The sequence below is a fragment of the Hippoglossus stenolepis genome, chromosome 1 (genome assembly GCF_022539355.2).
Source record: "Hippoglossus stenolepis isolate QCI-W04-F060 chromosome 1, HSTE1.2, whole genome shotgun sequence".
In the NCBI taxonomy this organism is placed as follows: domain Eukaryota; kingdom Metazoa; phylum Chordata; class Actinopteri; order Pleuronectiformes; family Pleuronectidae; genus Hippoglossus; species Hippoglossus stenolepis.
The window spans coordinates 25,356,894-25,370,138 of record NC_061483.1 but is presented as its reverse complement, the minus strand read 5'-3'; the positions used below and the strand labels follow the sequence as shown (position 1 = coordinate 25,370,138).

General features: G+C 41.1%; 1 protein-coding gene across 9 annotated transcripts in view; it reads right to left on the bottom strand.

The window, feature by feature from the left end:
- LOC118105787 (A-kinase anchor protein 13) overlaps positions 1-13,245 on the bottom strand; it is a 111,356-nt gene that overhangs the window by 18,857 nt on the left and 79,254 nt on the right. For all 9 annotated transcript variants that reach the window (XM_035153622.2, XM_035153631.2, XM_035153642.2 and 6 more), the window contains 12 exons: positions 12,072-12,231; positions 9,349-9,416; positions 9,170-9,236; positions 8,705-8,855; positions 8,311-8,423; positions 7,888-8,034; positions 7,301-7,557; positions 6,745-6,870; positions 5,942-6,059; positions 2,323-2,571; positions 1,600-1,676; positions 456-637 (listed from right to left, as the gene is read on the bottom strand). In XM_035153622.2, the coding sequence (XP_035009513.2) occupies positions 456-637; positions 1,600-1,676; positions 2,323-2,571; positions 5,942-6,059; positions 6,745-6,870; positions 7,301-7,557; positions 7,888-8,034; positions 8,311-8,423; positions 8,705-8,855; positions 9,170-9,236; positions 9,349-9,416; positions 12,072-12,231 (1,715 nt within the window). The remainder of the gene's footprint in view (positions 1-455; positions 638-1,599; positions 1,677-2,322; positions 2,572-5,941; positions 6,060-6,744; positions 6,871-7,300; positions 7,558-7,887; positions 8,035-8,310; positions 8,424-8,704; positions 8,856-9,169; positions 9,237-9,348; positions 9,417-12,071; positions 12,232-13,245) is intronic.

The window sequence follows — 13,245 nt, the reverse complement described above, 5'->3', positions numbered from 1 at the left end:
GGGACAGAGTATTAAATCTCTCTCCTTCCCGCTGGCTGTAGTGGAATAATCCTCTGCTTATAGAGAGCTGCCCTTGAAGCCAATCCAGCATTAGACTGTCCCTGAGTACACCCCATCCCCAGGTAGAGTAGTGCTAATCCTCCTGACAGCACAGTGCTCTCCTGCAGCTTACCGTATATTACTATCTAGAGACCCGGGCCCGGTCTAACTCCTGGGTTACACCACAAATGTACTGCTGGTGAACTCTAAAAGGCCAAACATAAATGTAAAGCACTATGAAATTTGTTTCGCAATCGTGATTATGGGTTAGAGTGAATGGGGTGGGTCAGGTCAGTGTCTACATTTGGATTATAAAATTTAGATAAAAAAATACTCAATACATAAAACATTCAAGTATGTGCATATTTAACCTCAAGATGTTTTCATATAATACACTCTAAATATACTCTACTTACATGGACTGCATGGCGTCCTGGATCAGCTGCATCCAGGTGTTGCGTTCTTCTTTCGAGCTGGCCAGGACCTCCATCATCTCAGGCTTCTCGATGCCCGTCGTGATGAGGAACAGGCCGCGCTCTTCGTTAGCGACCTCCCTGATGATCAGCTTCTGGAGGGAGATGACCGTGGAGCGCTGGTCCTGCAGGGAGAGGAAGGTGGAGAAGGATGGGGAGGGATTGGAACAAGAAAAGATGACAGTGGGAGGGTCAAGGAAGAAAGGGGGAGGGAAGACAAATGGCGACGGAGGGGAGAGGATGGTGAAGGCGGGATGAGGGGTTGGGAGAGAAGAGAAGGGGGAGAGGAGGAAAGTGATAATTAGTGGAGGAGAAAAAGGATAGCAAGACAGAAACAAGTGCAGTGAAGACAGAAAGATAGACAGACAGAAGGAAGGTCAGTCAGAAAAAAGGAGGGTTTATAGAATGAAAAAGATGTAGAATAAAGGGTAAAGAAGACAGAATAAGGTTCTGGTTATCACCAACATTAGATTCAGCTGTCTTATAGCATCTGTCATCTGAAGCACGTTTTAGTGCAGTAACACCACAAACCGCTGTTTCATGTCTGTTCTGTAATACTCGGAAAACGTAACCACATCCCCACATTTTCCCTGATATCTCTCGTCTGAGGTTTAAAGAAATAAATATCTGTGCAGAGATGTAGTCTTAAAGTTCGAAGTTCAAGTTAGAGCCTTTTTCAGTACAAAACTCTTTTTGTGAGACTATCTTTCCACTTCAGCTCAGCAAAGAAACTGTCTGTGGCAAGATGGAATTCACACTAAAAAAGCCACAACCTTGGATGATGCCTCTGATTTGGCTTATTCAGACTCCTGAAGCTTCATATTATTGACCACAGACTCACAGAAACATATCATATCTCCTGTCTGGGTGCTGTGACGTCTGTTGGTAAACCTCAGAAGTGAAGCTGACCCCTCCCCAAAACTCACTCAGGGTCACGTGGCTGCCATCTATTTAGAAACACATGTTTTCCTCTTTTTCAATGTCAACAGGCAGAGCCTTTTTTTAATGATGGATGTGATTATTATGCCAGAGAGAGAGAGAGAGAGAGAGAGAGAGAGAGAGAGAGAGATATGATGACAGATCTTACCAGCATGGCGAAGACATATTTTTGGTCTTTTTCTTGGAGGAAGACAAAGAAGTCTGACAGGAGTAGAGCGTGAACATCTGGAGAATCATTGGGAGAAAAATCGATTTAAATAAAATGACATATTTCCATATTTTACTTACTTACAAAGACAAAGAGTCAGTCGGACATACAGTAAAGCTGCTTACAGACATGCACTGAGGGACAAATGTCCGAGTGAGAGGCTCAGAAGTTTCCCCAGAGTTTCTCCAGCCCCCTTGTAAAAACTTTGGATAATGTCTGCATGAGCCCATGTGATAAAACAGCGGGAAATCCTCCACAGGATTCACCGCAAGTGAGTGGGTGTGTTGATGACGCTTTTAACACGCGAGAGATGCAAAAAGGAAAAAAACTAAACGGAAAAGAATACCAAACTCGTAAAAGACACAGACGAAGATGTCAAGACTGCTTTTGGTTATACACGCCGATGTCGGTGTCAATGTGCTTTTAACAAAAACATGGGATCTCTGCAGCAGGATTAATACATTACATGATCCAGCCTCTATCTACTGCATCATCCCTCACCTGAACGCTCCAGAGATTTCTGCACTGCTGTGAAGGCGTCTTAGCAGAGAATCCCCTGCTACGTTGTTCATATGTGAAACATAAACTCCGGAGAAATTCCCGGACCCAATTGTGGGGACATTCTCCGGAGTTGATGTCTGAAAACTACTGAAGCATCCTCACCCTTTAACCTTCCCTGGCTGTTCTTCAGCTGCAGAACTCCGTCGTGGATCAGCCTCCTCCTCAGCAGATCCTCCCTCGCGAAGATCTGACCGCTCTTCGTCATCATGATGGATTTGCTGTCCATGCGACCATGGAAATCCTTCAGACGCCGCCTTTTCTCGTGCTCGTTCACCTTGCTGTCCACCGCTGCGATCACCTCCTTCACCATGCGCACAGCATCCGTCAGGTCCTCGTACTCTTCCTCACCCTCTGTGTTGAAGAGAGAAGTTAGAGTGGCAGCGGTGTAGCCTCAGGTTACATTACAACTATACCGTTAAACACTTAACACCATACCTCATTACCAATGGGATAAAAATCAAAGCTCACCATCAATTTGATTCACTTGTTTTATGAGAAAAATTAAGACTTTGAAGGTTTATTTTTATACAAGTTCAAATCAAGCACTGGCTGAAATGCTGGTAAAATCCATTTTGTAATTTAATGTCTGTAGACTAACACACTAGATCCAGATGGGTCTAGTTTATGCACAGCAGAAGGTGCAGTGAAACTTTGGTACCCATTTGGCATTTAACTGTGTCTGCTTTTCAACTCGCTCACAGAGAGAGATGAAAACATTTTCTGGTTTCAGATGATGGAGTTAGACACACACATCTGTATTAAGTCGTCTAACCTTCTTCCATGTGACTTTTGCCTTTTTCATTCTGATCTGTTTCTCACACCTGTATATTTTGCAGCACAAACCAAAATAAAACTCAGTGGAGATTGAGCTGTGCCAACGTTGCACTTGAGGTCACCAGATTTCTGAATATTTGTTTGGCTCGCCCACATTCCTCCTCCTTGACAAAGGGGCAAGAGTTCGCTGTGAAGTTTCCGTTAACGTTAAGATTATTGCATCTCAAAAATATACACAGTTATCTTAAATGTCAGTCCAAATCATTTGTATGCAACGCTGCCGGCGGTCTCTCTGACTCAACAGTTTCTGCTCTTCTGCTTAAATATAATATAAATATTCTGAAAACATCTCCTCCAAGTGTTCAACACTGACTTCCCACTTTCCTGAAAAGCTCCTTTCAACATACAATTAATGGGAATTTAAGATGTAGAGTATAATGCATTTAACAATGCATGCTGATGATTACCTATATTACTAAAAGCAGTTTATGCAATATGGATATTTTGAGGTGGGATATGGTCTGAGAGTAACATGGCACACTAGATTAACAGAACATTTTATTTGATTTATTTTGGAAAGTCCTGACCTGACCTATTGTTTCTGTTGCTGATCAGTATGACAGAGCTGTGCTGAACTGAACTTGTCCGTCAGAGTGTGGCCACTTCTCTACTGGCTTTTCTCCTAACAGTCTCCCCCCCGAAAAATTTCAAGTGCTGCATATTTTATTATGGAGATGAATGGCTAAATGGGGACCCAGTGCCTGAAGTAAGGGAATGATAGAGAACGTATGGTTTCCAGAATCCAGAATGTAAACCAACATTTTGTTAAATATATATTTATTTGCTTTTTCTGTGCAGTTTAAGTGCAATACCACCAGCAGGTTGTTAACTTAGCTCAGCACAAACGACTTATGGTCAGTAAGAAATTGGGTTGCATATACACACAGCATCTGTTGCACTTCTGTCCCTCCTGGGAGAGGGAGCCCTCACCTGTGGCTCTCTCTGAGGTTTCTAGGTTTTTTCCCCTGTTAATAGGGTTTGTTTGGGTAGTTTTTTCTTACTCTTGTTGAGGGACAGAGGATGTCACACCTTGTTTTGCCCTATGAGACAAATTGTAACTTGTGAATATGGGCTATACGAATAACAATGAATATAAAAAATTGATTGAATTTGATTGATGATATAGGTGTGAATCAAGATTGAGATTTTAATAATTGATCATGCAGCCCTAGTGCGAAGCTAAGCTAACTTGGCTCTGGCTGCTTTTTCTGACAAGCTAAAGAGAAGATAAATAAGTGAATAATAAACAAGTGTAATAGGTGAAATTAATAATTTTAATGTTTTGTCAGTGTAGTTTAAATTTCTGTACATGTCAGTTCTCGTTAGGTATCACTTCCTGTGTCACGATAAATGTTGCATTATTATTTCTGTTCAATTTTACAGACTGAGTAAAGGTTTGGGGTTTTAAACTTTTCTTTTTTGGTGGTAGATCAATTATGTATTTTATCTCCTCACTGTGTACAATGAATAAGCAATATATCGATTTATATTGGACTTTTGTTGCAATGCTATAAATGAAAATATATATATATATATATATATATATATCAAATTGTTGATATAATTTTATCGCCCAGTCCTATGTAAAAGTATTTACTTGTTTCATGAACAAATCAGCTGCAGAGTCATTATGTCTTTACTTATACTTACCATCTATGTTTGAGTTTTGGACTCTACATGTAACATTTCCTCCCAAAGAAAAATATTTTCCCCTTGAGGCTGCTGTACTTCAGTCCTCTACAGCACTAACTGTACCGTGTTTTATAGAAAAAATAGAATATAGAGTATAGAATATATTAGAGTTGGCAAGAGAGATTCTTCTTGAAGCACCTTAGGGATTAAGTCAGAGCTCCCTCATCCCACATGGAACTATAAACAGGCTTTGGGGAAGGATTAGAGAGAATGTACACAGTGGGAGGCCAACTGACGAGAGCTGCTTTAAATCAGATATAAATATGGTGTGAAATATTTGTTTCCTAAAACAAGTGACACTTCGGAGTTGCATCGCAGCATTACGACTTTAACGGCTCAAACACCTTCTTAAGTGTTTAGATGTGCTTTGATCTGCAAATCAACGTGTTACTCTAATGATCTATAAAGCTGCAACATTTTCTAGATCCTAATGCATTAATTGGACTTATTCTGTCTTATTCTCTGTCACTGGTTTATGGAAAAATCCTTTAGATGAGAGCATAATTAATGCAGCTCACAAGCAGAGGGTTTCAATTTAAAGACCAGAAACTCTCTTAAAGAATATGACAGAATATGATACTTTACTGCCTTTAAATCTATGACCTCATTTATTCTGCATTCAAGTGGAAAGAGTGCCATACAGTACTTTTCACTCATCTACTTTTCTTCCTATTTCTCTACCTTAATAAAGTGGGTAAGTCAAACTATAGGTTTGTGACAAGCAGGTATTGCATCAAGTTCTGCACTGACTGTACCTGTGTCTTTGCACACCAAGTCTGTACATCCGCCATCAAATACAAATCGTACACAGAAAGGCACAGAAAACTGCACACTGAGTCTAATGTGTTTTATTATTCTATTTGGTTCGAAAATTAGCAGGAGATCAAATGGAGTCAATTCATCAGGATGAATTTTTTATCCTCTTACATCTTGAAAAAGTCAAAAAAGAAAACTATTGGGTCCATCCAATCCTGAGTAACATCTTTTGAGTTGTTATGACAACTGAAGGCTACCACAGGTTCTCTTTCATGTTTGGAAGGGGAGGGTGAGGTGAGGGGTGTTCAGCTGCAACATGCAGCTTCACCACTAGATGTCACTAAATCCTACACACTGAACCTTTAAGCCAACTTCATCCTTCATGTGCACACAGTAAAATCATGGGTGAACACTGAGACAACACTGTTGTGGAGCTCACCTCTAGTGTGCTGTAGCATTCTCTGAATCAACACCGGGTACTTTGTTATCCTCTGGGTCACAAGCAGGATGCATTCTGGGATACCAAGCCTCCGCACGATGCTGCTGCTCATCTTTTTCTGGAAGAACCAACAAAAGGTCCCTTAGCAAATCATGCCCACACAACAGGTGGCTCAAAATGAGACAAGGTTTCAAATAACCAATGAGAAAACATAAAAACATATTTTCTGTAGAAATATAATCAAATATTAAGAAGGTGATTACTGTGATTATGGATGTGGCAATGACACAAGGCTAGAAAAACTTAGGCCTCTATAGTCGGGAAATATGGCTTTTATACAAATGTTTATACAAGTGTTTATATTACAAACATGGATTGAATGAAATGTACTGTGTATGCAAACAAATTATAAAAAGTAAGACAGAGATAGGAGGGTTAGCATTAAAACATATTTTAGATAACAGATGTTAGACCTGTCACTCAAAAGCAGAACAATGCATGCATGAGATGACACTTCTCCAGACAGTAAGTATACAAAAGCATGCAAAATAAAATGTGATAAACTATACATGCTGGACAGAAGTGACTAATATCTAGAGACCAGAATGTCCATACACCAGTTGATGCTCCCATAACCTTATTTATTTTACCTCCCAGGTAGGTAACGTTTCGGTGGATAAAATGAATACGTTTATCTGAGCATCAACTAGTGTGCAGACATTCCTGTCTTCTACTCCAAATGGTAACACTACTCTACAATAAATGTATGATAAACACATCAAGGTCTGAGATGGAGGCCTTACTTTAATGAAGGCTTTGAAGCGTTTGTCTTTGGTCAGCAGGTCCTTGTACAAGTTGACTGCTTCGTTGTGGCGACTGCAGAATCTTCCGTAAATCCTCCTCATACTATCCCCGCTGGAGCCAGAGAACTAGAGCAGAAAATGAGAAACTTTAATATGCAACATTAACACCACAAGTAAACGCTAAGGTAGAAAGCTGAAACTCTGTGGATTAGGGCTCACATTATCTGATTTGAACTGAATTGTTTTGTTTTAAAAACTTTAACAATATACTAGGAGAAATATAAAGAAAGTTTTTGCAATATTGAATACCTAAAGAATTTTTTATAAAAAACACAGACATATATGAAGCAATCGTAAGGACTACGAGAACTTGGTATACTACTAAACTGGAAAGGTCCCAAGAGGGTAATACAAACACAGTTGCACATGCACACACGCACGCACGCCCACGCCCACACACACGCACACGCACACACACGCACACGCACGCACACGCACGCGCACGCGCACACGCATGCACAAGATCCCGATCCACCCACTCCATCCCTTCTCTGACCTGGCTGACCAGGATGTCTCCTATCCTGTTGATGATGAATCCTCCATCCAAGCTTCCACCTTCTAGCTGACACTCTCTCTTCCTCTCCAGGAGGCGCAGGAGGTGCTGCGTGTGGAGCTCCAGGAGTTCGTCTAGAGCAGGGAACAGCTTCTCCACTGTCTGGAGCTCCAGCTGCGCCTCCTTCTGAAGGCCTTTACTGTACACTTCTGACATAATGCGCAACGTCCGGATGTGATGCATCTCCGTCTGCATCAGCTCTGGAGAACATACCAGGATATGAGACTTAGTCACACAATGACATAAAATGCCGTTTTAAATGCTTCCACAGATGTGCAGTATGTATCTGCCTCTTTCTTTGTCAGAAAACTATAAAGAGTTTAATTATATCCGTGACAAGATGTTACTGCTTGTTTTATTTCGCCAGGAATGAGCCACTCAGAATCATTTCAATCAAATGTATTTGCCACAATTATTTAATTGAAAGCTAAGCTTGATATAGAAACATGTGGGCAACTTTACTGTATAACCTTATCAAATGTTCCTTTTTTCCACGTTTTGTTTCATCAGTGTTGTGTAGTGAACTGTACCGTAGATGACATCTTGTCTCTTCACCAGCTCTTTGTCCAGCAGCTGCATGTACTGCTGGTCCACGCCCAAACTCCACGAATCAGCTTCTAGCTCCTTTGCCTCGGCCTCAAACTCCCCCAATAGCTGCCCATCCATCATCTCCGTCCCTAAGCCAACAACACACATTGCACTTAGACTGTTGTAATATAAAGCTCATTTTGTATTTAGTGGATCATATCAAATGCATTAAACAGCTTCTGACACATTCATTTTACATTACCTTTCACTTAAACTTTTTGCAAGCGCCGTTATAAGCCTAAAATGTTAGGTTACAGTTTTTCCCCCAATTATTCTGACACTGAATTACACTGATTTCAGATAAAAAAATAAAAAAGTTGACTCTTTCTGATTGAGGGTGCACATGTGTGTGTGTGTGTACTGACCTTCATCAGTGAGTGATTCCATGGACTCTGTGACCTGGTTGGTTCTGTTGAGGGAGTCAGTGGACTGAGAGAGATACCGCAGACCTTTAATGGGCATCTCATCAAACACCGGACTGAGTGGGGAAATAATAATGACAAAATGTTTTTAATTAACAGTGTTGTTTCATAACCAGTCATGACCACAGAGACACATTAAGATGCGTAAAAAACATGGCACACTGTGGATGCAGTGGTCAAATAAAAATAAAGCAAACTAACACCAAAAGCTGAAGCAATTGAAATGAACTTCATTTCATTTAATTGGAAATAGGAACCTCAGAGTCTCCTCATCCCACTTTATTTAGATGCACTTAAATATATATAGACACACAAAGACACACATATGCCAGCTCACCCAGCGATGTTGCTTATGGACAAACTCTTGGACAGGTTGTTGCTGTGGAAATTCATGATGCTGGTGGTTCTCCGAGACGATGGGATAATCAGAGACGAGTGATCTTCAGGGGACAAGATGGCCGACCAGGGGCGCTCCCTTGGCCCGCCAGCTGGACCAGAGACAGACACACAGTGCAGTTAGCAACAAACCTCCAGTCATCCTTAAAGGATCCTTGAGGGAGCCCTTATACTGCCTGTTTATTGTGTATTTGCTACAGTTGAATTTCACAACAGAGTTCAATCATGCATCTCCAATATAACAACTTTTAATAAGAATTTTGTTTAGCTAATTGAGTTTTATGTACAGAAACTATACTTTTTGCTAAATTTGGCTCAAATGACTGTTAAAAAATGACAATTACTCTGTGAATGGTTACAGAACATGATGACTACATATGGAATCCTACTTTGCGTTGACACTCACATTTGTTCCTCATGGTGACTGTAGAAAAGGAGCTTGAATCTGGGACAGAAAACTGCTGCTTGGGCAACTGGCCAGAGAAACAGCATAAAAGCAAAAATGATGAGCTCAAATCAACATTGGCGGCAAGACAACAGAACACTATAGAGTCGGTGGTGGAGTAAGTGTGAGGGGACATTTACCTTCATCTTCACCTTGGCACAAACAGGCAGGCTGTCCCTGCAGCCCTTGTGGACGGAAGCATTACAGTCTGGAAAGAAAAGCAACAGAACGCATGATGAATACAAGCCAGCCGGCTGCCGGGGGTGGGGGGTGCTGAGGGTTTTGTGGAAAGGTGGGGGCTAGAAATTCTGACTGGGTTTCATAGGCGGCCAGGAAACTCCACCAGCCCACTAATGAAAGCCAGACTGGAGCAGCGCGTGTGATGCAATCGAGAGGTAATACTTTGCATGGACGAAGGGGGGGAAAAAATGAGATGAGGCGGTGGAATGACACATGAGCATAAAAACTGAATTGCATGGGAACGTTTCAATTATGTAAACATTCCCAAATCACCATTTTGGAACAAGGGTCATCATGCAAGAGCACTAAAATAAGATCTGCTCTGTAATCTGATCCCGTTTAGTCGTCTGTTTTCCATTAGAAGTTACTGCTTTTAGACTGGGGCTGTAAAAGCAGAAAACTGTTGATTGTTCATACAACTGAACAACCGAAGCACCAGATCAGGAAGTGAAAGCAAGAGGACTATCTCTGCTTTCTGTAAAGAGAGAGACGTTTTTTTTAAACACACACGTTGCACAAGTAAAACCCACAAACTCACTAAATACATAGTCATGTTAAAATGTATAGTGCATTTCCGCTCTTGGGATTACATCATCACAGCTCACAGTGAGGGTGAGGGTGAGAAAAGTATAAAAAGGCAGTGATACTGGCAGGGTCAAAATTTCCATTTTCATTTCCCCCATAACTTGAAACTATGACCTCATGTTACAGTGAAAAAAAAAAATAAAGATTTGGATAAAAGTATCTACCTAGTAAATTATGTATTGTATCTACATATCTTCCTATATATACATATTCCTGCAGTGTTTTGTCTTAAATTGTCTTTCTTGCGGCATTTTCCTGTGTGTTGCACATGTCCAACTAATTCCAGCTAATCTGAGACAAAGGATCACTGTACTTGTCTGCTGAATGGACACCAGCCAGACATCTGCAAGCACAAGCCTCCAGAAAACACCCTCCGACATGTCTGTGGCTCCAACAATCCGAGTCAGAACGCCTGAACACAACGAGAGCTGTATCTGTCTGAAGTATCAGATGCAGATTGGGACCGCCGAGAGGGTCGCTGTGTTGCTGCTGTCTACTGCAGAACTAGTTTCTCCTTTTCAGGCTGTCTCGGGGGTTGCGCCAAAATCTTGTGCAATAAACTACATCCTCTTCAGAGCTGCTGCTGCTCCTGCACCAGTGGAGAACAATGCAAAAGATGTTTTTCTGTCTGTTACGAAAGCCTGACTGGGACATTAGAAGTGTGCCTTTAGGGACTTTCACTACTTCATACTGATCATGGGGGTGATGCAGACTAGAATGAGCCGTTTAAAGACAGTAGTTAGTATACAAGCCATACAATGTGTATTGAGAGGTACTCTTTTAATATAAATGAATGTGCATAATAAGTGTTTTCTAACAGGCAATTTAGATTTTCAATTTCTAGAGCAGTGCCTGTTCTAAACCTTCCTGTATGGAATGGGCTGTTTACTTGGCCTGCGGTGATGCTGGTTACAGCTTTCTTTCTGAAACTGTAAAAGTGACCTGCAGTAACCGAGCCGCAGCAAGTTAAGACCTGCTGCGGGAATCAGTCCACAGAAACTTGACTGCTGCACAAAAAACTGTTCATTCAAAGTTGAGTGATGCTCGACTCAGTACACTGAACCCTAAACTGGAGAATCAGTAGTTGTTATTGTGGACGCGCTGTTGTCATGATCGACAATATAGCCGTTTTCAGACATGACGTATGGGTAAAATCCGGAGAATCGTATATGCACAGACGCTTTCACAACAGCATCAAATCCAGTTGAATCCAGCAGGGGATCCCCTGCTATGTTCTCACATCGACTTCTCCTATATTTCTACAGACATTATTCTATGAGGTCAGGAGGATAAAGTCCACAGAAACTGCCGAACGTCTCACTTGGACATTTGCGTTCACACATTCACCTCATGCGGAGAAAATACGGAGGAAGTATAGAGTCCTGTGCATATCTAAAAGCAGCTTATGACTTGTGTTGATGACTCCCAGCCGCCCCGGTTTGCCTGTTCAAGGTTTATTAATATTTAGCATATATTCCATGTCCAAATCTCACTAAATAGATCCCAAATTTTTTGGGGCCATTAAAAATACACATGTTAAGTGTGAAACCGATAAGATGAACAGTTCACGAGAAATATGAGCCACAGACAGACAGAGAGTTTGTGGAATTTGTAAGTAGATGATTAACTAGCAAACAAAATAATCATTTCATTTATCTGTAAGTTTAACTTTTGACTGGTAGGCTATATACAAATATAAATAGGTGAGCAATAAGCAATAAGTGCATGGTCCAAATGTACTGACTGAGCCTCCACAGTGAGTTGATATGACCTCCCCTGCAGCATTATTCATGCCTAATGATGTACAGTAAGTTCACTGAGGAGGTTTTCTTCTCCCCTGTCTTCTTCTGTTTCTCCTCATTGTGTTTGTAACAGTGCAGAGAATTTAAATTTGTTTTCAGATTAGAAATGAATTTATGATGAAGTGAATACTATAAATAAAGGATCACAGGATTTAATGGGTTTTAAACAGACATGAAACAACAGGAGTTAACAACAAAGGAGAATACAAAAAACAAAACCAAACAAAGGTTCTTACGTGTGCAATGGAACGCCTCTTTGCTGGTGATAGCTTTGCTGCACTGGGAACACTGGGCCGCGTGGCCCGAGCCGACTGCAGTGAACAGGTGACCGTTCACTGTCTTCTTGTCCTTCTCTTTGCCTTCTTTGTCTTTCTCCCTCTTATCTCGCTCCTTCTCCTGCAAACACAGAATCATCCCGGTTAAGAACACGTACCCACGATGAACTTTACCTCAATAATTACTTAAACTTTTTTTTCTCCAGCCAATTAGAAGTTTAGATAAAAATAACACTGTAATTAAGATTAGACTAATTTACTAGGCATCAAGAAAATGTCTCAGCATTGGACTAGTTGCTTATGTTAAATTCCAATCTGAATCCAGCAGAGCAACATTATTACTTTGATGTACTACACAGCAGGGGGGCTCTGCGTATTAAGTGATGCATTATTTATGCTGACAACAAACTGTCTCATTAAGGGACTGTTTTAAATGTTGCATGTTTTGTTTCAGGACATTTTTCCATGTTTGTCTGGGATTTTCTCTCTAACACTGACATATTTGATACATTTTACAGGATAACTTGTAGATGTTTATAACGTTGGAGACGTTGGTAAACAGCACAAACAGTAAACATATTACCATATTAATAACCAAATTACATGTTTTTCTCAGCTTATATTCAAACCATTGTATGAGACGCTCCTGCCGGATGCATGACTACTGTCGGAGACACGCTGTCTGGGAATCAAACCTTTGACCTTTTCTACAACAGGGCAGTCTTTCTGCTGCCTTGGCATCGTTGGACAAGGTCATCCTCGGCTGTTGGTCATATCTGTACACTGAGCTGAATCACAATCCCATGAAGTGATGCCGAGAAGAACAGAGCTCTTGTTCTCTTGGATTTACATCACAGAGCCTCCACCCAAACCCAAAGGAAATGGGAAAATGGAGTTTCCAGCTCCTTTTAATGACCAGCCCTGGGCCTCTTGGTTTGAGGGCACCACAAAGCTCTGACACACTGGAGCTGGTTTGGTTCAGACGAGTCGGGATGCCATAAGACAGACTGGATGACAGCAAGCCTACGTGTTTATAGCCATTACAACACTTATGTGTCATTTGTTCTCAGTTTCTGCAGCAACAGCTGTTTAACCAGTGGTGAAACACACTGAAAAAACATCTATGAATGAACTT